We start from the raw sequence: 26,208 nt of genomic DNA, 5'->3' as shown, positions 1-26,208 counted from the left end.
TGGTGGGAATGTAAAATGGTACAGCCACTATGGAAAACTGAATGGAGGGTCCTGAACAAGCTAAATAGAGAGGAAAAAACTGTCTTCTAACCCCATTCTCCTTTTAAAAAATCTCCAAACTTACATAGTTTTACTGGAAAGAATTTCAGCAATAGTATGTTTCTCATAAAAATTGTTCAAGAAAAATTACCCACCTCATTTTATAAAAATAACACAGCATTGCTATAGAACTCAGATAAGGACAGCACAAGAAATGAAAAGGGGCTTTTCCATGTATAAACACAGAGGAAAAATTCTAAATATCAAGTAGCTAAATCCAATAGTATAAAAAATTACATCAAGTAGTGTTTATCAAGGAATCAAAGATGGTTCAACATCAGTGAGTTTCAAGTTAATTCATCCCATTCGACAAAATGAGAAAAAGTCACATGATGATCTTGCTAGATATAGAAAATCAAAATTTCAAAAAGCATACTTGTGATTCTGCAAAAGAGATCAACTTTTTTGGAAAAGAGTTAAAGATTAGTTCAACTTGTTGAAGACTTTCTATCAAAATAACACCTACAACAAACAGACTCAAGTTAGATACAGTCCCTTTAAAGAAAATCCAGAAGAACATACTCCACTTTGCTCTTCTGCAACATGATACCAGAGGTCCTGGCCAAACCAACAATGAATAAATAAGGATTCAAAGGAAAAAGACAAATTTGTCATTATTTGCATACAGTATAATCATTTATGGGAAAACAGAATTCAAGAATAAACTTAAAACCAGAGTTCAATGAATCTGCCTATTATAAGTTCAATCCTCCAAAGAGGATGTGAGGGAACATAACAGCAAACGTAAGTTAGAAAGTACAAAATAAATTACAACAGCTAACACATAATCTAAGAAATTACTGATAAAGAATATGTAACACAAAGTAAAAATCCTTCAAAAATTTAAAAGATCTAAATGAATGAGCCATACTGTGCTCATAAACGGGACAACTTACTAAAGACATCAATTTGATCCCTTAGTTTATAACTCCAAAACATTCCAATAAAGCTTCCATCTGGTGGGAATTTATCAGGTTTCAAATTTTTTATCAAAGTAATAAAGGTCAATAGTTTAATCAGTCACATGTTATGCCCTACCTCAGACTCTCTTGGTCTCATACACCCTATGCCACTGAAGTGACTAACCACATGTGGGCCCACATGGTCCTACAGGCCACAAACCGGTCTCTGGTTTCTCCCTGTAGCTACCTCTGGACACAGTTACGGCTCCCATGGTGTAAGTCATGGGATCTGACTTCCCTTGGGACTGAGTGGTACAAGAACATTCAGAGCGGCACAGAGTTCATTCCCTGTGGGAGAAACTTCAACCAAAAGTTGAAGTTTGGGTTGAAGAGATGGCCGATGAATTCTGTCCCTTAGCAGGAAAAAATAGTTTCTTATAAGCCTGTCTGGACATGTCCTGTGTAATAAAGTGACCAGCTGTGTTTGTGAAGCAGTGGCCAGACTGGTACACATACCTCACATCATTATTTAAGCCTTGCCTAAGGCTCTATGTGCTAGGGCACCTGTGCTAAAACAGGCAATTTTTGAAGTAATTAACGAATTCAAAACAATGGGGTAGTTTTCACGGAAACAAGTACATCAGTGAAAAACTCAGAAATAAATCTATATATATTGAAAATTGTCAATATAACAGACTGTTTCACAAATTAGAAAAGAATTGATGATTTAGTAAATGATGTTGGAAAAACTAGCTTTATAAAGATTAAAAAACTAGAATTATACTGCAGAATATTTTCTAATGCCCTCCAAAAAGACTAAAGACTTAAGTGTGAACTGAAAAAACTAACACCAATAGACTATAACCACAACATAGGAACAAATTTAAGACCTTAAATGCACACAATTTGGCTGCATATAAATGAAGAACATTAAAGATAACATAAGCAGAGAAGTTATAGACTAAGGAAAAATATTTGTAATGTGTACAACTAAGAAAGGAATACATCCAGGATACAGAAGAAACTCCACCAAATAAAGAGGGAAGAAACTCAAGAAAATAGACAAACGATATTAATACACATTAATAAGATAAGCAACACAGAAATGTAAAAATATATGTAGAATGGTAGCAATAAAACTCAAATTAAAACAGAGATCAATATATAATATGCCTATTACATTGACAAAAATTAGAGGGGCTTCCCTGGTGGCGCAGTGGTTGAGAGTCCGCCTGCCGATGCAGGGGACACGGGTTCGTGCCCCGGTCCGGGAAGATCCCACATGCCGTGGAGCGGCTGGGCCCGTGAGCCATGGCCTCTGAGCCTGCACGTCCGGAGCCTGTGCTCCGCAACGGGAGAGGCCGCAGCGGTGAGAGGCCCGCATACCGCAAAAAAAAAAAAAAAAAAAAAAAAGTCAAGTGATTAGTTTTTAAACTGTACCATCAAAGCTTATCAATGTAAGGGAAGATTCAGAAAAAAAGCAAGTTTGTGAAGCAATAATTTATAAGGTTTTCTCCATATACATGAAGTAAATAAGAGACAAAGTACTGTTTTAGGCTATGGTTAAGAAACTTCTGAAGGTAAAAATATTCTCAAAGGAGATCCCAACCACTGTCACAGAATCGTTTTTTCTATAGCACTTTCGAATTTTTCCAAAATAGAATGAGAACTCATCTGGTTACCTGAATATATATAAGTAGGATAACTGGAAGAAAAATAAAGGTAGAAGAGAGAAGGATACAATCTTGAGAAATATGACCAATAGAGAAAAGCATGACTTTGGGAAGTGTTTAATAAAGTCAAACATACTATCAAGTTGTGCATTTATTTTCTCAAAGTCTAAACCTATAGATCATGGTTTTATTTATGAGATGTGCAACTTGCTACCATAGTTTGTGCCTGACATTTGAGGGGCAAAAATAATGTCTTGCAGATATTTCCACTAATTCAACAAGTCGCTCATTTCCAACTCAAAGCTTTACCATAAGAGCCCTCTCATTTGTTTTTCACTCGTTTTCTTTATAGTTTCTTCCATCTTTCACTTACTCATCCCACTCTACATATCTTTTCATTTCTATCCCTTTCTCAATTCTTCATTTATAAAAATGATTACTACCCTCCTCTCCTTCCTACTTCTCCTCTTCAAAACCCCATGTGATGTGAGGTTTCTTCTGAAACTCTATCCTGAGGCTCTTCCTCATCGCCTCCAAATTCAATCCAGGCCCAACTAAACACAGAGAGGGAGGCAGAAGGAATGGGCAAGTACACTCTGTAAAAACAGCAATAAAACCTCCGAGAACTGTAATGCTTGTGGATACAAAGGAAAGACTCTTCATAAAGTTCAATGCTTTTGACTGGTTTCTTGTTAACTTGGCATTTAAAGCCCAATGTGTTAGCACTCAGTACAAGATACAAGTCCTATTTTATTCTAATGCATGTGGGGTGTGAGCAGGGTACGTATTACAAAAGGAAATCCCTATTATATTCCTTTAATTTTATAATTGTATTCTTGGACCTAGAGACTTCAGTGACAGGAATCTTTAAGAATCAAAGGGCTGTTTTAGGCATGTTTTTGAAAGGTGTTTTTTTTCCTTTCAGGTTAAACAGCCAGTTTTATTAAAATACTCTTAATGGGGATTGAGAAAATTTAACACCTAAGTATTAATCTCTGCAGTGAAGTCTAGTATACCAAACCAAAAGGTACATAATTAACACTGAAGAGAACAATTCTGTCACTGGTTGAGTCCTGCTCTGTCTTCCATGCATGTGCATTTTCATGAAAATTTAACAAGTTATCTTCTAATATTCTCATTGAGAACTTAAAAACTTGTGTTAGAAATGAGGCCAGGTCTCAATAAAGTTTATAATACCATCTGTGCCCATCATACCAATTTTCCTCAAGAAATTGATTCATGTAATTTTAAAAGCTTTTGTACAAAATTTTTCGAAAACAGTATAGAACATGATTATGTATTTGAATATTCAATAAGAATCCTCTGGACCAATCTGGTGTTTTCCTCATGTTTCTATAGACTGAGTAATTTTCACTACTGAATTTGTTACTCTTTAATTTAGCCATCTTTTCCTTTAGCAGCTGCTTAATGTATCATTAAAAATTCAAGGAATGAAAGTTTTTCAAATCGTTTTTAAGCAACAAAACCAAGTATGTGCGAAAGTCCAAAACCAATCAAAACCAAATACTTAAGTCTTTATATATTTTAAATGTGTATCACATCTGCAGATTTTTAATGACTTCAATTACTATCAACCCAGTCACGTCAGTATTCACATATCCAACTAGTTTTTCTGTTTTGTATGCATACTCATACACACACGGGTACATGTAAGCATAAATACATATTATATATAGTTAACATAACGAGTTATATTAATATCATGAGCATTTTCATGCTCCATAAAGATTCCCCCAAAACAACTTTGTGACTTTTTTTTTTAACATCTTTATCGGAGTATAACTGCTCTACAATGGTGCACCAGCCTCTGCCCTACAACAAAGTGAATCAGTTACACATACACATATGTCCCCATATCTCTTCCCTCCTTTGTCTCACTCCCTCCCACCCTCCCTACCCCACCCCTCCAGGTGGTCACAAACCACCCAGCTGATCTCCCTGTGCTATGCGGCTGCTTCCCACTAGCTATCTATTTTACCTTTGGTAGTGTATATATATCCATGCCACTCTCTCACTTTGTCCCAGCTTACCCTTCTCCCTCCCCATATCCTCAAGTCCATGCTCTAGTAGGTCTGTGTCTTTATTCCCGTCTTACCCCTAGGTTCTTCATGACCTTTTTTTTTCTTAGATTCCATATATATGTGTTAGTATACAGTATTTGTTTTTCTCTTTGACTTACTTTACTCTGTATGACAGACTCTAGGTCCATCCACCTCACTACAAATAACTCAATTTCGTTTCTTTTTATGGCTAATATTCCATTGTATATATGTGCCACATCTTCTTTATCAATTCATTAAGTGACTCTTTAAATTCATTAAAACTAATCTCTAGAAATAGAGGCCGAATAGAATTTCTCACATTTACAAAAATGCTGCAAATCACTAGCTTTAGACACAAATGTTTGCCTATACTTCTAATTTCTCAGATGAATTTCTTGAAGGTTTTAGAAAAAAATTCAGTATGTACATAACATATATATTACCCCATGCAAAGCTTTTTACATAATAACTGACCTAAGTGTTAACACATAAACATTTATCTACATATACCCATGTATGGATAAAATTCTTACATTTGAAAATGTTAAGAACATCATGTAAGCTATGAGCTCTTCCAGGTGCTAGAGATAAGATAAAATTCCTGCTGTAATGGAGCGGTCATGCAGGAAAGAGAAAAATCTACCAAAAACACATTAGTGATATCTAATGAAACTAAAAGCAGAATTAAGCAATACATGACAGAGAATATTTTGTTATATAAGTTATCAGTGGAAAGCTTCTCTGAGGAGGTGACATTTGCATAGGGACCTAAATGCAGAGTGGAAACAGTGTTAATATCTTGAAAAAGTGGCCCAAAAGAAGCAGTACATTGGATATTTTTGATATTTATATGCACACACTTTGATGCTCATCCATTGAACAAATATGTACTTGGTACTAATAAAATATCAGGCAAGTTGCTAAGACAGGTACCATGCCTACTTTCACAGGGCTCATGGCCTAGCAGGGGAGTTGGACATTTCGTAAGTGATTTCCCAAGTAATTATTCCATTCTAATTTTGATGCTGGGCAGAAAAAACAGGGCACTAGGAAAATGTGTAGTGGGTTAGACTAACCTAGTGGGGATCGGGGTGGACAGTAAAGGCTTCCCTAAATGATAATTTACTTACTATCTAAAGGATATACAGCAAGATAGGAAGTAAAGTTCCATAAAGGACCAAACTTGTATTTGAGGAAATAAAGTGAGCATAACTAGAGCACACAGAACAAGAGGACGAATGACATGAGACAAGAAATCGTGGGGGAAACAATCCAGCAGATTCATATACAGAATTGCAGCTTGACACCTATAACTTCCCAGCACCATTTGATGAGGAAAAGTCATCCATAACCTCAAACTCGGGAAAAACAACAAGAACAAAAACAAAAAAACAGGAAAAATCCACCTTTTTGGCCAGTCCATATGGCTTTGGATCAGATTAAGATGTGTTTCTTCTATGTATAATACAATCTCATATGACCTTACTTACAACTGCCCGATTTCTGCTCAACTCAGTAAATGATCAACTCTATTATGTATTTTCTATGTGAGTACCACAAAGCAAAGGCACACCCTTGATAAAATATAAAAAGTTCACATGTCAAGTCCACATTTCAAGGCCACATTAGTGATTGACCCATTTGATGGTTTTGCGCAGTTTTTTTGATCAAATATTTCAGTTTCCCATAAATGTCCAGAAAATAGCCCTGGAAAATAGATATATTTTTTCTTTGGGATGATTTTGTGTATTTTTAGCTTAAGTGTAAGAATTTAAGAATAAAAGTCAGTATTTGCTATGGACTAGAGGTATCCTTTTCTATCCTAAAGCCTAGATACCTCCCCCCCCCCCCGTCTCAGCTGATGATCTGCACCCCGCGTCACTGAGGAAATAGAAATCCGATAACAAACTCCAACAAATCTTCCCACTACATCTATTAATCTACATCTGTACCCAAATATGGCCTTTCCTCCTATCCCTGTGGATGAACTGTTCATCCCCTCTCAATACAGCATGTCTTTTCCTTTCTACTAAATCACTCCATCATTATATCAATATGTTGTCATGCCATCCACCTTAATAAAAAAAAAATCTCAGTTTAGAACCCCCTTTGGCCACCCCATTTTTCTGCTCCATATGCATGGAAGTTCCTATAAAAAGCAGCCCTCCTATTCTCTAGTCAATCAATTGCAACCAGGTTTCCATAACTAACACCGCCACCACCCTGACACTGGCGATCTCACACTGCTAAGGCTTATTATGGTCAGTTCTCGATCCTTTTTTTAAACCACTATGCAGCATTTAACAACTGCTCAATCACTCTTGAACCCCTTTCTTCACTAGGCTTCTGGGACATTACCCTCTTACTCTTTGGCCACTCCTCTTCTGAAAAATGCCCCTTCCCAAGATATCCATGTCCTAATGCCCAGAATCTGAATAAGTCATTTAGACGGCAAAGGGACTTTGAAGATAAGATTAGAGATTTTGAGGTGGGGAGATTATCTGGGACTATCTAGATGGGTCTGATGTCATCACTAGGATTAGATGTGACATTGAAATCAAGAGCTTGTAATGGTATGAGGGATAGGCCAGAAGCCAAGGAATGCAGGTGGCCTCTAGAAACTGGAAAAGTCAAGGAAATAGTCTCCCCTGTAGTCTCAAGAAACACAGCCCTACCACCTTGATTTTAGATTTCTGATCTCTAGAATTTTAAAGTATTTTTTTAATTCTGTAAGTTTGTGGTAATTTGTTTCAACAGTAATAGGAAACTAATACATCTTCCCAAACTCAATCTTTGCCCCAGGGTTCAGCCTTTCTCTGTACCTGTTTTTCTAGTTATGTCAGTTAACTCCAAGGCATTAAATGCCTGCATGATGGCAATTCTCAAGTGCCTATCATTATCTGGATCTTTCCACAGAATCCTAGTTCCATATAGTCAAAATTGTTAAGGGATACAGTTGAGTATGTCTAAAGGAAATCTCAAACTTAGTCTATCAGAACCAAACTTTTGATCTGATCACACAAAACCACCTCTTCCTCTTGCATTCTCCATCCCAATAAAGGGCAACTGCAATTGGGAGATCGGGATTAACATACATACACTATTGATACTATGTATAAAATAGATAACTAATAAGTACCTACTGTATAGCATAGGGAATTCTACTTAATGCTCTGTGTTGACCTAAATGGGAAGAAAATCCAAAAAAGAGGGGATATATGTATACTTATAGCTGATTCATTTTGCTGTACAGTAGAAACACATTTTAAAGGAACTATACTCCAACAAAAATTAATAAAAAAGAAAAAAAAGGGGCAACTGCATTCTAGTTATTCAGAGCAAATTCTTGGACTCATGATTCTTCCCATTCTGATATCCCATACGTGACCAATTGGCTTATCCTCATTTTATTTTTAAATATCTTCAGAACAAACACTTCACACCAAATACTCTACTATCCAAATTGCCCTAATTGTCATCATCTTTGCCTTGATCATCACTATAGCTTACTTCTTTCCCTTACCTTCTGTAAGGTACCATCCCCACAACTAACAGGTGACCCCATAGAAGTGAGGTTTCACACAGCACCATCCAAAGTCTTCCCTTCTCATTCAGGGTGAAATCTAAAGCCCACAACATTGCCTTTAAGGCTCAACAAGATACTGGACCCAGGTACACCTCCTACTTCCCCCCCGTGATGTCATTCTCTTCCAGCCTTGCTCCACCTTCTTAGGGTCTGCGTCCTGTGCGTAAAATAACGTTTTGTCAGTTACCTTGCATGACTTATTGCCTCACTTACTTCCTGATGTTGGTTTAAACTTTACCTTTTCACAGAGTACTTCTGACCACTCTATAGAGAACAACTTCCCACCCTTGGAACTCCGTCCTATCTTGCTCTTCTCTATTCGTTAAAAGCAAACATATATATACACAAATCATATAGATGAGAGAAATCTTTTATACAAATTTCCTTATGAATGCCTTTATGATCAAAAATAATTTTCATAAGAACTTGTATCAAAACCTCCAAAATGGCTTGAGAATTCCTCATCTGAACCACAGAACAGTTATTTTTGTGTGACTATGTTCTCATTCTCCCAAGAACGCAACAGAAGAGAATTTATCACATACAACGGATACCTTAGGGTGTTGGTTCCCAAAATTCAGTGTCAGTCAGGATCACGTGGCCAGCTTGCTTGTTAAAACACAAATGGGTGGGCCTTATTCCCACAATTTCTAAATAACTAAGTCTGAGGTGGAGGCTCAGAATTTGCATTTTAACAAGTTCCAAAACATGCTTATGCTGCTGGTCTGGGAACCATAATTTGAGAACTATTACCTCAGTGCATTAGGGCTTAGTTCTCTACCCAAAACCTGCTACTCGAATGTGAAGATCATAAGGTTATATTAAATTTTCTAAGATAGAGCTATCATATTTATTCTTCTTAATGTAAATGCTTATATAAAGATGAACAAATTCTTTCATCAATCTTAAAAAATATTAGAAATATTTAGGAAGATTTAGGCTTTTTAGGATTATCGATAGGGTAATATTTGCTTAATGATCAAATACAGGTAAATTTCTATATAACGAGTTTTAAGAAAACAAAACAAACCACTGACGACTATTCATACCATGAAAACTGATTACAATTTACATTCTCAATATTTAAAACAGTAACTGATAGTCAAGATTGATTCATTGTAATTAACTTTCTATCCAAAATGCGGTATTCTTTTATTATAAAAGTCAATATTTATGTTACCATTATCTCATATTCTTTAAAGTCCATCTATCTCTATTTACTGACTGTCTAACATCAGCCAAGCACTGCCTTAGTTGTTGTAAGTGATCTCATTTCATTGGGAAGTTCCTGACAAGCACAATACCTGATATTTAATAACTGTTTAATAAATAAACACAGAAATGAATAGCAGTAAAATTTACAGGTACAAAAATGTTTCCAAAACATGAAAACAAAGACAATCCACTATAATCTAAACATGAATGATTTGATATTTTGAAATCACTTACCTTTAAAATTTTAACAAAATATCTCTACAGCTGTGCAAAATGTTTACTACATTAGGCCTGAGATTGCAGGCCTGAGCAGTAGACCTGCTCACCAGGTGGGCCCTCGGCCGGTGCCTGGGAACTTGGCTCTTGGAGTGTTTCCAGTGAACAGTTAACAGGTAAGAGTGGCTCACTGAGCCTAGATGTTCACATAAACAATATGGTTTACAATATGGTTTATGTTGAACACCGGCTTTTCTCCTGGGAGTCTGAAGTTTGTGTGCAAGGCAGAGGGTATCTATGTGACCAACACAATACCTTAGACATCAAATCTCTAATGGGCTTCCCTGAAAAGAAACATCACACCCAAGCTGCTCCCTTTTTACTGCTGGACGGAAGGCGTACTTTGTGCGACACTGAAGGAGACAGATCATGAGGAAGATTACACATGGATTCCTCCAGACTATGCCTGGGTCTTTTTCTCTTATCATCCAACTTCACTCTAATCAATTTTAGCCTTGAGTCCAACTATGTACTCAGTTCCATGAGTTCTTCTAGCTAATCTCTAAATATGGGGGTTGTTCTTAGAGATCCTCAACACAGCAGACTGTCAAAAAGCCAAGATTCTTACCTGCTGATACGCTTCATAGATCACATCAAATAGAAAGGCCTGTGGCATTTCACTTGCCCTGTGTCTCGCACGTTCCAGTGAGTGGTCTAAGCACCCATCTACAGATGGACTGATGACAGTAGATACAAGAGGTCGGATTGCTCCTGCAGCCTAAAGGATAAACAGAGAGGCAAATGACACAATTATTTCAGTTAGAAAATATCTGAAAGTCAAATTCTGAACTCTGTATCTTTATTTTGAAACAGATCTTATACCTTCAACAAGCTACCTCAAGAACATATTTAAGCAAGTCTTAATTTCTTTCATAAATCAAATCATTTCCAGTCAAAAACCAATCTCATACCACTACAGTTCCATATATTAGAGACAGAAATAATTTTCCATTATGGATCCAAAATCCTCTTCATCACAGGCCATTGAAGTCAAATATGAAAAAAGGATGCTAAAATACAACTGAGTATTCCCTGAAGATGGGAAGAAGGAGACTATTGTCTAAGAACTGAAATGGATTATACGTGAATATTTACTTGTTAGTGTGCCTTCAAGTATTTAATTTACACATTACATCATTAAGGAACAAGACATATTCCCTAAGATCCCCAAAATGAGCTCAGCCACCAGCCAAGTGACGGTGAATATATGTCTTGCTCTAACTCCTGCAAAAAACAGCTCCATTCAAACATAGCATCAATGCAACGCTCCCTGAGGCTAATATCCATTGATTTCAATTGCTCTCATGAAAGCTGTCTCATTTATAGATGCATCTAAACTTTAAAAAGACACCTTATCTGACAGCTTTTCCCTTTACCTTTAATAAGTTTCACTGTAATATAGTCTTGAAGGTCATTACCAGACAGCTACCTTGGTGAACTAGCCTTAAAATAAACTTCCTAGGGTAGGCCTTAACCCAGCTGTCTTATATTGACTATAAAATGTCTTATCTTTCATGTAATTGCAGCATATAACATTAATACCTAAGAACAAATTTGGTCTCAAGAAGACCAACATCTGAGAAGGACAGTCCATAAACTAGTTTACAAAAGCCAAGGGACTGGCTGAAAATCAAAGCTAATGTGAGAGCCAAGTAAACTGTACAAATTGTGTGGCCATTTCCAGTGACTCAAGCAGAGATTTGGAGCCTAGGCACAATAGCAAAAGTGAAGAGACAGCCAGGGGTGATAGGGAAGGAGTAAAGTCCAAGTAGGTGAAAGGTAGATAAAGAGCAAGCCCGTGGGCTTCCCTGGTGGCGCAGTGGTTGAGAGTCCCCCTGCGGATGCAGGGGACACGGGTTCGTGCCCCGGTCCGGAAGGATCCCTCATGCCGCAGAGCGGCTGGGCCCATGAGCCATGGCTGCTGAGCCTGCGCGTCCGGAGCCTGTGCTCTGCAACGGGAGAGGCCACAGCAGTGAGAGGCCCGCGTACCGCAAAAAAAAAAAAAAAAAAAAAAAGAGCAAGCCCGTATGGTAGTTCTAGTTTTAGTTTTTTAAGGAACCCCCATACTGTTCTCCATAGTGGCTATACCAGTTTACATTACCACCAACAGTACAGGAGGGTTCCCTTTTCTCCGCACCCTCTCCAGCATTTATTGTTTATAGATTTGTGTGTGTGTGTGTGTGTGTGTGTGTGTGTGTGTGTGTGTGTGTGTGTGTGTGTGTGTGTGTGTGTGTGTGTGTGTGTGTGTGTGTGTGTGTGTGTGTGTGTGTGTGTGTGTGTGTGGTACGCAGGCCTCTCACTGTTGTGGCCTCTCCCATTGCGGAGCACAGGCTCCGGACGTGCAGGCTCAGCATCCATGGCTCACGGGCGTGGCCACTCCGCGGCATGTGGGATCTTCCCAGACCGGGGCACGAACCCGTGTCCCCTGCATTGGCAGGCAGATACTTAACCACTGCACCACCAGGGAAGCCCTGTTTGTAGATTTTTTGATGATGGCCATTCTGACCAGTGTGAGGTGATACCTCATTATAGTTTTTATTTGCATTTCTCTAATGATTAGTGATATTGAGCATTTTTCATGTGCCTTTTGGCCATCTGTATGTCTTCTCTGGAGAAATGTCTATTTGTTTTTTTGATACTGAGCTGCACGAGTTGTATATTTTGGAGATTAATCCTTTGTCAGTTGCTTCATTTGCAAATATTTTCTCCCATTTTGAGGGTTGTCTTTTCGTCTTGTTTATGGTTTCCTTTGCTGTGCAAAAGCTTCTAAATTTCATTAGGTCCCATTTGTTTTTGTTTTTATTTCCATTTCTCTAGGAGGTGGGCCAAAAAGGATCTTGCTGTGATTTAGGTCATAGAGTGTTCTGCCTATGTTTTCCTCAAAGAGTTTTTACAGTTGCTGGCCTTACATTTAGGTCTTTAATCCATTTTGAATTTATTTTTGTGTATGGTGTTACAGAGTGTTCACATTTCATTCTTTTACATGTAGCTGTCCAGTTTTCCCAGCACCACTTATTGAAGAGACTGTATTTTCTCCATTGTATATCCTTGCTTCCTTTGTCATTGATTAGGTGATCCAGCAATCCCACTCCTGGGCATATATCCAGAGAAAACGATAATTCAAAAAGATACATGCACCCCAATGTTTATTGTAGCACTATTTACAATAGCCAGGACATGGAAGCAACCTAAATGTCCATCAACAGAGGAATGGATAAAGAAGATGTGGCACATATATACAATGGAATATTACTCAGCCATAACAAAGAATGAAATAATGCCATTTGCAGCAACATGAATGAACCCAGAGATTGTCATACTGAGTGAAGTTAAGTCAGACAGAGAAAGACAAATATCAGACGGTATCACTTATATGTGGAATCTAAAAATAAGGGTACAAGTGAACTTATCTACAAAACAGAAATAGAGTTACAGATGTAGAAAACAAACCTATGGTTACCAGGGGGTAAGCAGGGGAGGGATAAATTGGGAGGTTGGGATTAACATATACACATTACTGTATATAAAATAGATAACTAGTAAGGACATACTGTAGAGCACAGGGAACTCTACTCAATACTCAATACTCTGTAATGGCCGATATGGGAAAAGAATCTAAAAAAGAGCAGATATATGTATATGTATAACTGATTCACTTTGCTGTACACCTGAAACTAACACAACATTGTAAATCAACTATACTCCAATTAAAAAAAAAAAGAGCAAGCCCGACTTGTCAAGCCTAGCACCTATCAGCAGAGGTTAGAAGACAGGAAAGGAACACACATGCACACACGTCATAGTGCTTTTTATGGAAAAAAATATAGTTCTATTACTTATAGTTAATTAACTACTTACAGTTAATTCCATGCCAGACAATGACATAAAAATTTAAAAGAACATGAGACATACAAAATGTCTCCATAAAGAGCTGTGCAGACTCTCTGCACCTAGAGAAAAGCATTTTTAAAAAACAACCATTTAAAGGCGTTGAAAATTGTCCTAAGGGCATTCAATAAATTAACATTTAAGAATGTCTCTTAAACCTTGGAAAGAACAGAGTCTGTGGTACTGGAACCGTCATCTGTTTTTTTTCCTTCATTCCACAACATCCAGCTCAATGTGACTTAAGTTCCACTCAGAGTAGTTATGGCCAAAAAGAAAGGGTTCCCTCTCCCACCAGCTCCCAGTGGGAGGGGCAGAGCGCCAGCATTTCCCATCCCACTCAATTCCATGTCACAAAGGCTCAGTTACCAGCAAGTATGACCAAGAGGTTGTAGACTCCCTTCACCCACATAGCCTCCACCCAATAGAGTGGAAGACCCGCCCCAGGCATGGTAGGTAGAGAATACTGGGGCCCTGATCACGCTTGGCCCAGTCACACACAGGGCAGAGGTTCTGTGCCAGGAGAGGCAAAAAGAAGATGAGTCTAATGCCTCCAGGCAGCACCCTGCTCACGAAGTAGTGGTATCACTCAAACAACATGCCCACCTATAGCTCCAAAGCAGTGGCATGGTGATTTCCACAGGGAGAAAGACAGGCTCTAAAAAGAGACAGCTACTAAGCTCTCCCCAAGGGAACTTGCTTAACTGGAAGTGTAAGTTTAAGGGTAAGCACACTCTCAAAAGAAACAGAGATCATGGTAAGCCATTAAGAGGAAGGTGAGAGCTTCATGAGAGCAAAAAACTGAACCATAGGGAAGCTAGTTTAACAGAGACAACCAGAACAAGAGACAGCTAACAAGAATCACCCATCCACCCACCCCCAGAATCAGAGCAAACCTCCAATACCGGCTTTACAAACTACCCCTGGCTAAGGGACCAGAATTTACTTGGATCAAACTGTAGGGTACTTTATTTGGCATTGTTCCGAAAAAAGAGCAGTCAGCAGGCAATGAATGGAGCTTATCAGTTGGGTGTCAAAGGCAGACAGTATAACAGAAATCAGGGAAATACAGATGAAGCGAACCCTGCGAAAACAACTGTCATTCTGTGGTGACTGAACACTTGTCTAGAACTGCACCCTCTGAAGTGGTTTCAGAGGTTTTGCCCTGTACAGGAATAAGACTGTGACTTTGCTGTTCTATTTCAGTAGCCAAGAAAATAATAAGCCTTGGGGAGGTACTTGGAACTGACAAAATACATTATCCAAAACATGCATTTTTCAACAACAACCAAAAAATGGAAAGACATGCATCCAAACAGGAAGGTGTGATCTATACAAAGAAAAAAAAAAAGCAGGCAACAGAAACTGCCTGTGAGAGGGCCCAAGTGTCACACTTAACAGGTAAGACTTCAAATCAGGTATTATAAACATGTTCAAAGAACAAAAGGATATCATGCATAAAGAAATAAAGTATGATGACCATTAGTATTATCAATATTAGGAATACATATTTTTAAAAAATGAGTAGCAATTTTAGAATTGCAAAATAGCTAAAATGAAAAATTCACTAGAGGGGTTCTACAATAGATTTGAACAGAAGAATAACTGAACTTAAAGTCAGATCAATAGATTACACAAAGAAAAATGAACAGATTCACAGAGAAACGTAGGACATCATTACAGACATTTTTGTAATAGGAGTACCAGAAGGAAAATGAAGGCAAGAAAGGAGCAGAAAAAATATTCAAAAAATTATGACTGAAAATTTCCCAAGAAAAGCAATCTGCACACTCAAGGAGCTCAGTATACTCAAAGCAGAACACACACAAAGAAATTCATATCCAGACACATCATATTAAAAAGGCGAAAGCTAAAATCACAGGAAAAAAAACTTGAAAGCAGCCAAGGAAAAATGTTTTATCATTAACAAGGGAACACCAATAAGATTAACAACTGATTCTAATCAGAAACAATGGAAGCCAGAAGGCAAGTGGGTGATATGGTAACTGCTCAAAATAAAAACTTGTTAAAGGTTAAGTCCAGCAAAATGAGCATTTACAAAGATCAGATCAAAATAAAGATTCTGAGCAAACAAGCAGAATTTGTGGCTAGCTGATTCACCCCATGAACGCTGAAAATCTTGAAGCTCAAAGAAAGCAACCCTAGACAATAATTCAAATCCACATGAAAAAAGAACATGAATCATTTAAAAAGAATTAAAAAGTTATAAATGCCTTTTTCTCCTCTCTTATGTTAAGAGGTTTAAAAAGGAATGTATAAAATAAATATATAAGTTAACTGATCAACCTATAATATTGAAATATATATTTGACAAAAACAGCATATTGTGACAAGGAAAAGATGAGTAAAGGTGTATCACAGGAAGAAACTCACAGATGATAACTTGAATCTACAGTAACAAATGAAAGCCGAAAATGGAAAACAAAACAGTTAATATGACTTTCCATATAAATACAGCTCACCTTTCTTCTCAACTTCTATAACTGGTGTAAAATAAGATGAAGTGATAACAACAATGGATTACTGGGCTTCTAACATACGTGCACCTAACACTAATAGCACAGAAAGGCAGAAAAGGGAACAGACCCATTTAAGAGTAACATTTCTGTACCTCCCTAGAGTTTAGTTAGCATATACCTGAATTATGTTAAGACGTATACTGTAAGCCCTAGAGTAGCCACCAAGAAAATAAAAAGTTAAAGTGAGAAAATAAACAAATTCATGTTCCACAGAAAATATTCATTTGATATGAAAGTAAGCAGTAATGAGAAAAGAGACACACATGAAACAGAAAATAAAGTGGCCAATGTATATCGATAACATTAAGTTTCAGTGGATTAAACAATCCAAACTCACATTGTCAAATTGGATTAAACACCCAACTGTATGCTGTCTACAGGAGACACACATTTGAGACTCAAAGATCCAAATATACTGAATACAGAAGGATGAAAAAGGATACATATCAAGCTAACAGCAACCTGTAAGAAAGCTGGAGTAGCTATACCAGAAAAAATCCAAAAATGTTAAAGATAAAGCCATCTTATAATTTAAAAAAGGTCAATTCAACAAGATATAAAAATTTATCTAACAGATCCCCAAGTACATGAAGCAAAAATTGCTAAGATTTAAAGGAGAAATAAATAATCCAGCAGTTGGAGATATCAACACCCCACTTTCAATAATGAGTAGAACAACTAGGCAGAAGATGACCATGGAAATAAGACTTGAAAAGCACTATAAAACAACTATATCTAACATATCTATTGAATACTCCACCAACAAAAGTCTATGTTCTCCTCAAGTACACATGGAGAGTTCTCCAGATCAGACCATATGTTTGGCCATAAAACAAGACACAATAAATTTTAAAGAATTAAAGTCATACTAAGTACGTTCTCTGATCTTAAGAGTGAAATTAGAAAACAGTGGCTGCGTGGTGCAGCCACTATGGATAACAGTATGGAGGTTCCTCAGAAAGTTAAAGATAGAGCTACAAAATGATGCAGAGATTCTACTTCTGGTTATTTATCTGAAGCAAACAAAAACACGAACTCAAAGATCCCCACCCCCATATTCACTGCAGCATTATTTACAATAGCCAAGACATGGAAACCTAAATGGCCATCTTCAGGACACGTGAAGACCTCAAGGTCATTATGCTAAGTGAAATTAATCAGAAAGACAAATACTGTATGATCCCACTTACGTGGAACTTAAACAAAACAAAGGACAGAAATTGCTCATAGATACAGAGAACAGCTTGATGGGGGACGTGGGTAAAATGTGTGAAGGAAGTTAAAAGGTACAAACTTCCAGTTATGAAATACATCATGGGGATATAATATAGTTAATACTATATTGCATATTTGAAAGTTGCTGAGAGACTAGATCTTAAGTCTCTTCAGAAGAAATTCTGTAACAATTTATGGTGACAGATACAGACTTATTGTGGTTATTTCTCAATATATACAAATGTTGAAACATGTTGTACACCTGCCTTGAATCCAGTATGTTGTATGTCAATTATACCTCAAAAAATGTTTTAGAGAAACAAAAAGAAATGTGAGAATTAAGAACATAGCAGTTGGGCTTCCCTGGTGGTGCAGTGGTTAAGAAACCACCTGCCAATGCAAGGGACATGGTTTCCAGCCCTTGTCCGGGAGGATCCCACATGCCTCGGGTCAACTAAGCCCGTGCACCACAACTACTGAGCCTGCGCTCTACAGCCTGCGAGCCACAACTACTGAGCCCACAGGCCACAACTACTGAGCCCACAGGCCACAACTACTGAAGCCTGCATGCCTAGAGCCTGTGCTCCACAATAAGAGAGGCCACCGCAATGAGAAGCCCGCACACCGCAGCTGAGTAGTCCCCGTTTGCCGCAACTAGAGAGAGCCCATGCACAGCAATGAAGACCCAAAACGCAGCCAAAAATAAACTTAAAATAGCAAAAAACAAAACAAAAAAAATACAGCAATTGAACAACACACTACTAAATGAATCCAAGAAGAAATCACTATGGAAAAGATACTTTGAGATCAGTAACATACACAATGTAAAGTAACTTGAGAAAGCAGCTAAAGCAGTCCTAAGAGATTTATAGCTGTAATTGTGTATATATAAAAGGACATTTTCAAAATCAAAACCCTAACCTTCCACCTCAAGATACTGAAAAAATGTTTATAATAATAAAAAAATGTTTATAATAATAAACATAAGAGCAGAAAATAGAATAGAGAAAAACCAAAACCAAAAGTTGGTTCTTTGAAAAAAATTAAACAGTTTTTTTTTCTAGTTTAGCTAAAGGTTTATAAGACTCAAATAAGTAATATCAGGAATGAAAGTGGTGACATTTCCACTAACCTTATAGAAATAAGGAGTAAGAAAACTGCAAGCGTATTTTAACAAATTAGGTAACAGATAAAATTGCATTTTCCTAGAAAGACACAACCAAAACTAATTCAAAGATAGAAAATCTGAATAGACCTTTAAGAAAATGAGGCATTTTTTAATTTCCCACGAAGAAAAGCCCAGGCCCAGATGGCTTCACTCGTTAATTATAATGAAAGTATTTTTTTCAATACCAGTTCCTCACACTATTTCAAAAAAAAATAGGAGGGAACACTTCCCAACTCACTCTTTAAGACCAATATTACCAAAACCAGAGACATTACAAAAAAAACCAAACTACAGATCAATACTCCTGAAAGATATAAACACAAAAATCTTCAAGATAACAAACCAAATTTGGCAACATGTAAGTAGTATTATGCACCATGACCAAGTGGGATTTATCCCAAGAAAGCAAAATTAATTTAACATACCAAAAAAAAATCAAGGTAATACACCATATTAATAGAATAAGTAACAGAAACACACGAACATCTCAATAGACTCAGAAAAAGTATCTGACAATATCCAACACTTCATGAAAAAAGCATGCAACAAACTAACAGAAGAGAACTTGCTCAATCTGATCAAGGGCATCTACAAAAAAATCCACAGCTGACATCATACTTAATGGTGTGATGACTTAATGTTTTCCCTTCAACATCAGGAACAAGGATGTCCACTGTTGCCACTTTTAATAAAAGCACTGGAAGTTCTTGTCAGGGCAGTTATGCAGGAACATCTAATAAAGGCATCCAAGAAAAGTAAACTATCTTCACTTGCAGATGACACAATCTTATACATAGATAATTCTAATGAATCCACTAAAAATACTATTAGAACTAATAAACTAGTTTAGCAAGAATGCAGAGGACAAGATTAATATATAAAAGTTAACTATTTCTATATATTTGCAAGGAACAATCCAAAAGTAATTCATTTATAGTAACTTCAAAAAGAATCCTTAGGAATATATTTAACAAAAGTGCAATATATTTAAATATACACAGTAAGTGCAAAACTTTCTAAGAACTACAAAAAATTTCCTACCTCTTTTCTAAGATCCAACATCTCCACAAAGTTACTGGCATCCAGTGCTTCTCAGGTAGGTCTCTATAGCAATAGTCTTCTGTCCTGCCTCAATTTTGTATTCTTTTACTGAATTGTCTCCATTAGAGTACATGCATTTTGTGACATCTCCCATCATTAAGTCAGTCTTCCATTGATCATACATCTGCCAGTTAGTACCAGTTTAAAATAAGACTCTTTCAAACAATTGTCCCTACTATACTATTCCTTATCTGTAATTTTTCTCTCCTCCCGTGTGCTCTGTAGTCTACTTTTATTAGGATTTTATCTCCACAACTCCACAAAATAAATTTTTCAAGCTCACAATGACCCTCACATTGCTAAATCCAATGGATAGCTCTTTATCTTCCTGAGGACATTTGTTCACTTGGTTTTCAGAAACCATTATCACCAAGCAAACTCTCTCATCTTCTCACACTTTAAATCCTAGATCCTTATATCCTCCTTCTAAATGGAAAGCATTTCCAGAACTCGGACCTCAGACTTCCCTAGCTACATTCATTCCATAGGTGACCTCTTCAAGTCCCATAGTTTCAAATACTATCTTATACGAGGCTTTGCAAATCTATAAATCCAGCCCAGATATTTCTCCTTAAATCTGGAGTTGTACATCCGAATACCTATTAAACATCTCCATTCAGGTCAAAACACACAACCAGACTATAAATATCCAAGTTCTGGTTTCACCTATACCACACACCCCTAACTGGCTCCTCTACAGATGTTCCCATCTACATAAACGTCTACTCTATTCTTTTAGTCGTTCTTACCAAAAACACTGAAGGTCACTGACTTCTCCTCCTCTCATATTTCCTATCCAAACCATCAGCAAAACATCAGCTTCAAAATATCCCAAAGCTGCCCACTTTTCATTGTTTCTACTGCCACAATCTGAACCCAAGGCACCCATATTCACTCTCTCAGATCCCACACAAATCAAGAGCCATAAAGACATTAGTAATTTTGGCTATATTGAAATAAAAATGCTTGCTCATCACAAAACAGTATTTTAAAAAGAAGTTTTTAAAAGGGAAATAATAGTTACAAAGCATATACTTTGCAAAGTATTCATTTCCAGAATAACCCCAACAAACCAGTGGTTATTTGAGAACTAGAAACAGGGGCAAAAGATTTACATGTGCAATTCAATGAGAACACATAAAGCCCATAAATATATGAAGAATACCCAACCTACTTATAACGTGCCAATTTAAACCACAAAGAGAAAGCACTTTCCACTATCTGGATTAGAAAAAAATAAGTCTAACAGTGTCAACTGATGGTGAGAATGTGGGGCAACAAACTGTTGTTAATACACTATTGGTGACTGTAAATTGATACAAATCTAGAAAACAATTCAGCATCATCTGGTAAGGCTGGTAACATGGACACATCTTGACTAGAGAAATCCCTGCACATGTGCACCAGATATGAGTAGCACTGTTCATGCTAGCAATGTTCATATTAGCATAAACTAAAAACAAATGTCCACTAACTGTAAACAGACAAATTGTGACATATGAAGTAGTGATCATGAAGGCATTATAGATGCACAGATTAATGTGAATACATTTCCCCCAATACACTGGACAAAAAATATATATACAAAACAGTTAAAAATCATACGAACATGTGAATTATACCTCAACAAAAAAATAAAATCTAACGAGTATGTTCTTTAGGGATACACGCTACAAAACTGAAGACAAGGGCAAGAAAACAAAGTTCAAAATAATGTTTATCCACCTGGGAGGAGTAAACAAGATCAAGGCAGGGACAGAGTTTCACAGCGACCAGTAATGTCCTATTTATTATACCATGTGGTAGATCTGCAAGTGTCCGAAGTTCTCTGACTGTTTTGGGTATTTTTAAAAAGAGAATTTCTAAGATGTGTATTTATGGACCCTCATTTTGATTACTGAAAACTAACTTCAAGAGCAGAGATCATTCATTTTTGAGATGTCATTATAGGATTAGTATATTGCAGAAATTACTAGGTTCTTTCCTATGGAAGCTAAAACATCAGTTGGAAAGTAACACAACATAAAGACAATTGAAAGCACAAAGTGGCTACCAGCTTCCTAAGTCTCACTACACAAAAAGCCAAAGAAAAGAGTCACAAGTGAAAATACCTCTGCTGTCCAAGTATGGACAAAGTGAGTTGCCTCTAAAATACAGCTATCTGAGACGTTTGTTTTATAAAATGTAATTCCCAAGTTACCAAACACACTGTTTCCATGGGAATTAGCATAATGAGCTCTGAATGGAAGCTTAACAGCTCAGCACCAGTGATTAGGTGCCTCTCAGGGTAATCTATCAAATATTTCCATATATCAATGCATGGAAAACATCATAGATACAAATCATACAATACGAATAAAGAACCCCACCTCTACTGTTTACTTTTAAAAGCAAAATTGAACAATGCTTATCATCCATCAACACAGCAGGTACTAACATGCATCCCTCCTCAGGCATCTGCATTCAAGCTAATTATGACACTACAACAGAAATCCTCTGACTAGGTAATTACAATTTCAGTTAGCTGAGTTATCTTTATTCAGAGACTACTTAATAAATGTTTACAGAATAACGTCTTCAAAGCTAATCATTGCCAATTATGAGATTTTGACTATTTCACATTTTTATAGTAGAATATTTCCCATCTCCTTTTATGAGGAAAGAATCTATAGTTTATTCAGTATAGAAATGTAGGCTTTAGAAAAGCCTGTCCAAACTGTGCTATCACTACAAAGTATCCCTAAACCTGAATATGCAGCACAAAGGCATGAGGAGCCCCCACTGTACACTAAACTTTAATTCTGGACAATTAGAGTAATACCATTTATCTGAAACCTAATATGATCAGAGATAAACTTGGATATGTACTAAACTTTAATTCCTAGGTATACTCATCTTTCCTTAATCTACCCTTTCAAACTTCATTTTAAAGTAATTAATTGAACAGATTTGCAAGGGCAGATAGTTTCAGGTAATTAAGCAAAACAAAAGCCTTTCACAAAGCAGCTTCTCTAGCATCAGAAACAGATCAAGTTTCACCTCAGACCATGGCAGTCAGGGAATAAGTAGTTCACCACCTGCCCTGGACTTAATTTAAACCTTTGTCAGCATTTCCCAAGAAATAATCAGAACTCACTGTTTTCTTCCAGACCTCACTCATTCTTTAGACATAGGACTTAAGTCAATACCAAACTTTCTCTTGAGTAGATAACAAAGGATCCACTTGGCCCAGGAGAGCTTATTACCTGACCCCCACCCAGGACTGAACTCTGACCTTCAGTGTGGATCATCATGACCACAACCACCCAGAGATCAAGCGATTACTAGCCATGGTCAATTCTACTTTATGTCAAATTTCCAAATACAGAGTCAAATATCTGTTAAGTGATTTTTTCATCTCTATTTTAAAACAATCCACTCCTAGGTATTTTATTCTTTTTGATGCAATGGTAAATGGAATTGTTTCCTTAATTTCTCTTTCTGATCTTTCATTGTTAGTGTATAGAAATGCAATAGATCTCTGTGTATTAATTTTGTATCCTGCAACTTTACTGAATTCATTGATGAGCTCACTCTGAAAACTGTAAGATACTGATGAAAGAAATCAAAGATGTCACAAAGAGATGGAAAGATATGCCGTGTTCTTGGATTAGAAGAATCAATGTTGTCAAAATTACTATGCTACTCAAAGCAATCTACAGATTCACTGCAATCCCTATCAAATTACCAATGGGATTTTTTGCAGATCTAGAACAAAAAAATCTTAAAATTTGTATGGAAACACAAAAGACTCTGAATAGCCAAAGCAATCATGAGAAAGAAGGACAGAGCTGGAGGAATTAGCTACTTCAGACTAAACTATAAAGCTACAATAATCACAACAGTATGGTACTGGCACAAAAACAGAAATAATAGATCAATGGAACAGGATAGAAAGCCCAGAAATAAACACACACCTATGGTTGTACCACTATGGAAAACAGTGTAGAAGTTCCTTAAAAAACAAAAACAGAGCTACCATATGATCCAGCAATCCCACTCTTGGGCATATATCCGGAGAAAACCATAATTCGAAAAGATACACACACCCCAATGTTCTTTGCAGCACTATTTACAATAGCAAAGACATGGAAGCAACTTAAATGTCCATCAACAGATGAATGGATAAAGAAGATGTGGTACATATATACAATGGAATATTACTCAGCCATACAAAAGAATGAAATAATGCCATTTGCAGCAACATGGATGGACCTAGAGATTATCATACTAAGTGAAGTCAGACAGAGAAAGACAAATATATGATATCACTTATACGTGGAATCTAAAAAAATGATACAAATGAGCTTATTTACAAAACTGAAACAGAAAACAAACTTATGGTTACCAAAGGGGAAAAGTCGGCAGGGAGGAGGGATAAATTATGAGGTTGGGATTAACATATACACACTATTGTATAGGAAATACATAATCAACAAGGACCTACTGTATAGCACAGGGAACTCTACTCACTACTCTGTAATAACCTATATGGGAAAAGAATCTGAAAAATAGATATATGTATATGTATAACTGAATCACTTTGCTATACACCTGAAATTAACACAACATTGTAAATCAACTACATTCCAATATGAAATAAAAATTTTAAACTTAAAAATTAAAAAAGTCCAGAATACATTGCATAAAGTTATAAAACTGGGTAGTTAAAGTATATTCTTGATGCATACACACACATTAACTTCAGCAGAATTTCTAAAGCGCTGTTCATCATTGCTAAATAGTCATGTTGCACGGTCCTAAGAGATCCCACACACACCCCATGTCAAAATTTCTCATTATATAAATTCCACTGTTCCTCTTCAGATTAACAATTTTCCAACAAAAACTAAGGCTGCTAACTATGCTATAGCACATGGGATAGCGCCCCCCCAAGAAAAAAGAATTATCTTACTCAAAAGGTCTATCATGCCAACGTTGAGAAAACTTGTGCCAAGCTGATACTCAAATATAGGAAGAAACAAAGGCCTGGAGCCTGCTTTCAGATACAAAAAGTTCCTGTTTTACACATTGCAAAAATCCAATACAGGAAGTATAGGAGACCTTCTTTTATGTGAAAAGATAAGATAAATCATGAACCAGTGCGGAAAAGGTCCCAGGCAGTCATAACCCTTAGGCAAATGCCATTTCCATAAATAGGTCTGCAAAGATGTGGCAAGCAAAAAATCAGTGCCTAAACCCTAATTTCACAGAAACTTGGAGGCAAGGGTGGGGAGGGCAGGAACACAGGGATTTAAAGAGAAGAGATGAGGACTACCTCAGGGAAAAGAAAAGTTAAAAGCACACAAAATACATGTCCCTTATTTCCTATGGCTCACATACCACACCATTACTCAAGTCCAGGCAGTCCAGTGCCCTGAACATTTTAGTACTATCTACTTCCCTCTCCATTTCATTTGGCTTAAATAGGGTTCATCATCACTCAGCTGCATCATTACTGTAGATCCCAAACTAATTTCACTTCCCTCAAACTCTTCCTTTAGTCAACCTACCAAACAAGGCAGACAGTCATCTTTGTAGAATTCAAGTCTTATTATTCCCTCCTCAAAAATCAGTGGTTCCCTCTTACCTATGGATGAAATTCAAGGAAAGATATCAGGGAGGATTAATGAATTCCGATCTGCACATGATTCCAGAGACACTGAAAAAGGCAAATTTAAGTGGTTCTATCTAGCTGGAAGTTGAACACAGCAGGTCTGGAATTCAGAAGTGAGAAGCCTGAGAATGAGAGAGATTTGGGACAGTGTGTCAGTGGGAGTTAAAATAGGTGCATACAAATGTGTTGCGCCCAGTGAAATAATAGTCTCAAAAAGTTACATGTTGTATGATTCAATTTATGGATTCTGGAAAAGACAAAAAAACAGGAATGGAGAACACATCAGTGGTTGACAGGGGTTAGAGGAACGAGGGTCTGAATACTAAGGGCAACAGGAGGAAATTCTTCAGAGTGTTAGAACAGTTCTGTGTCCTACCTGTGGTGGTGATTACAAGAATCTTTACAGGTGTAAACACTCAGATTGCACATTCCCCAGAAGTGCGTTTTATGGTATGTAGATTTAAACAATATTAAGTATTGTGGGCATGATTTAGATTGCTCAGAAATACTTTGTTTGGTGATAATAATAGTTAAAGGAACCTTATTTAAAGGATGGGAAGAAGTATCTGAAAAGTGAGTGGTCAAAAAAGTAAGAGGAATGAATAAAGTCACAGAAGCCAAGGTAGAGGCAAGAGTTCCAAGGAAGAGCTAGTTAACACTGTCAAATTTAAGGCACTCTATACACACTGGTGTACTCTAAAACTCAATTCTGATGTCAGCCACCTAGAGTTAGCATAAACCCATGGTTCATAACCAGATTGCCGTTACTTCAGACACCAGAGAGAAGTGGGGTTCCCCAGGCCACCAACACTTCTGACCAACTGACTCC

At 37.0% G+C, this 26,208-nt stretch overlaps 1 protein-coding gene across 4 annotated transcripts in view; it reads right to left on the bottom strand.

The window, feature by feature from the left end:
• The window catches only part of CRPPA (CDP-L-ribitol pyrophosphorylase A), a 299,753-nt gene that overhangs the window by 255,730 nt on the left and 17,815 nt on the right, over positions 1 to 26,208 (bottom strand). For all 4 annotated transcript variants that reach the window (XR_014295064.1, XM_082633141.1, XM_082633140.1 and 1 more), the window contains exon 3: positions 10,383 to 10,532. Coding sequence is in view for 3 of the 4 variants with exons in the window: in XM_082633141.1 (XP_082489267.1) it covers positions 10,383 to 10,532 (150 nt within the window). In the remaining variant the exon portion in view is untranslated. The remainder of the gene's footprint in view (positions 1 to 10,382; positions 10,533 to 26,208) is intronic.

Source organism: Mesoplodon mirus, assembly GCF_964341445.2.
Source record: "Mesoplodon mirus genome assembly, chromosome: 9".
In the NCBI taxonomy this organism is placed as follows: Eukaryota; Metazoa; Chordata; class Mammalia; order Artiodactyla; family Ziphiidae; genus Mesoplodon; species Mesoplodon mirus.
Note: the sequence above shows the minus strand (reverse complement) of the source record. Positions and strands in the feature narration are given on the sequence as shown.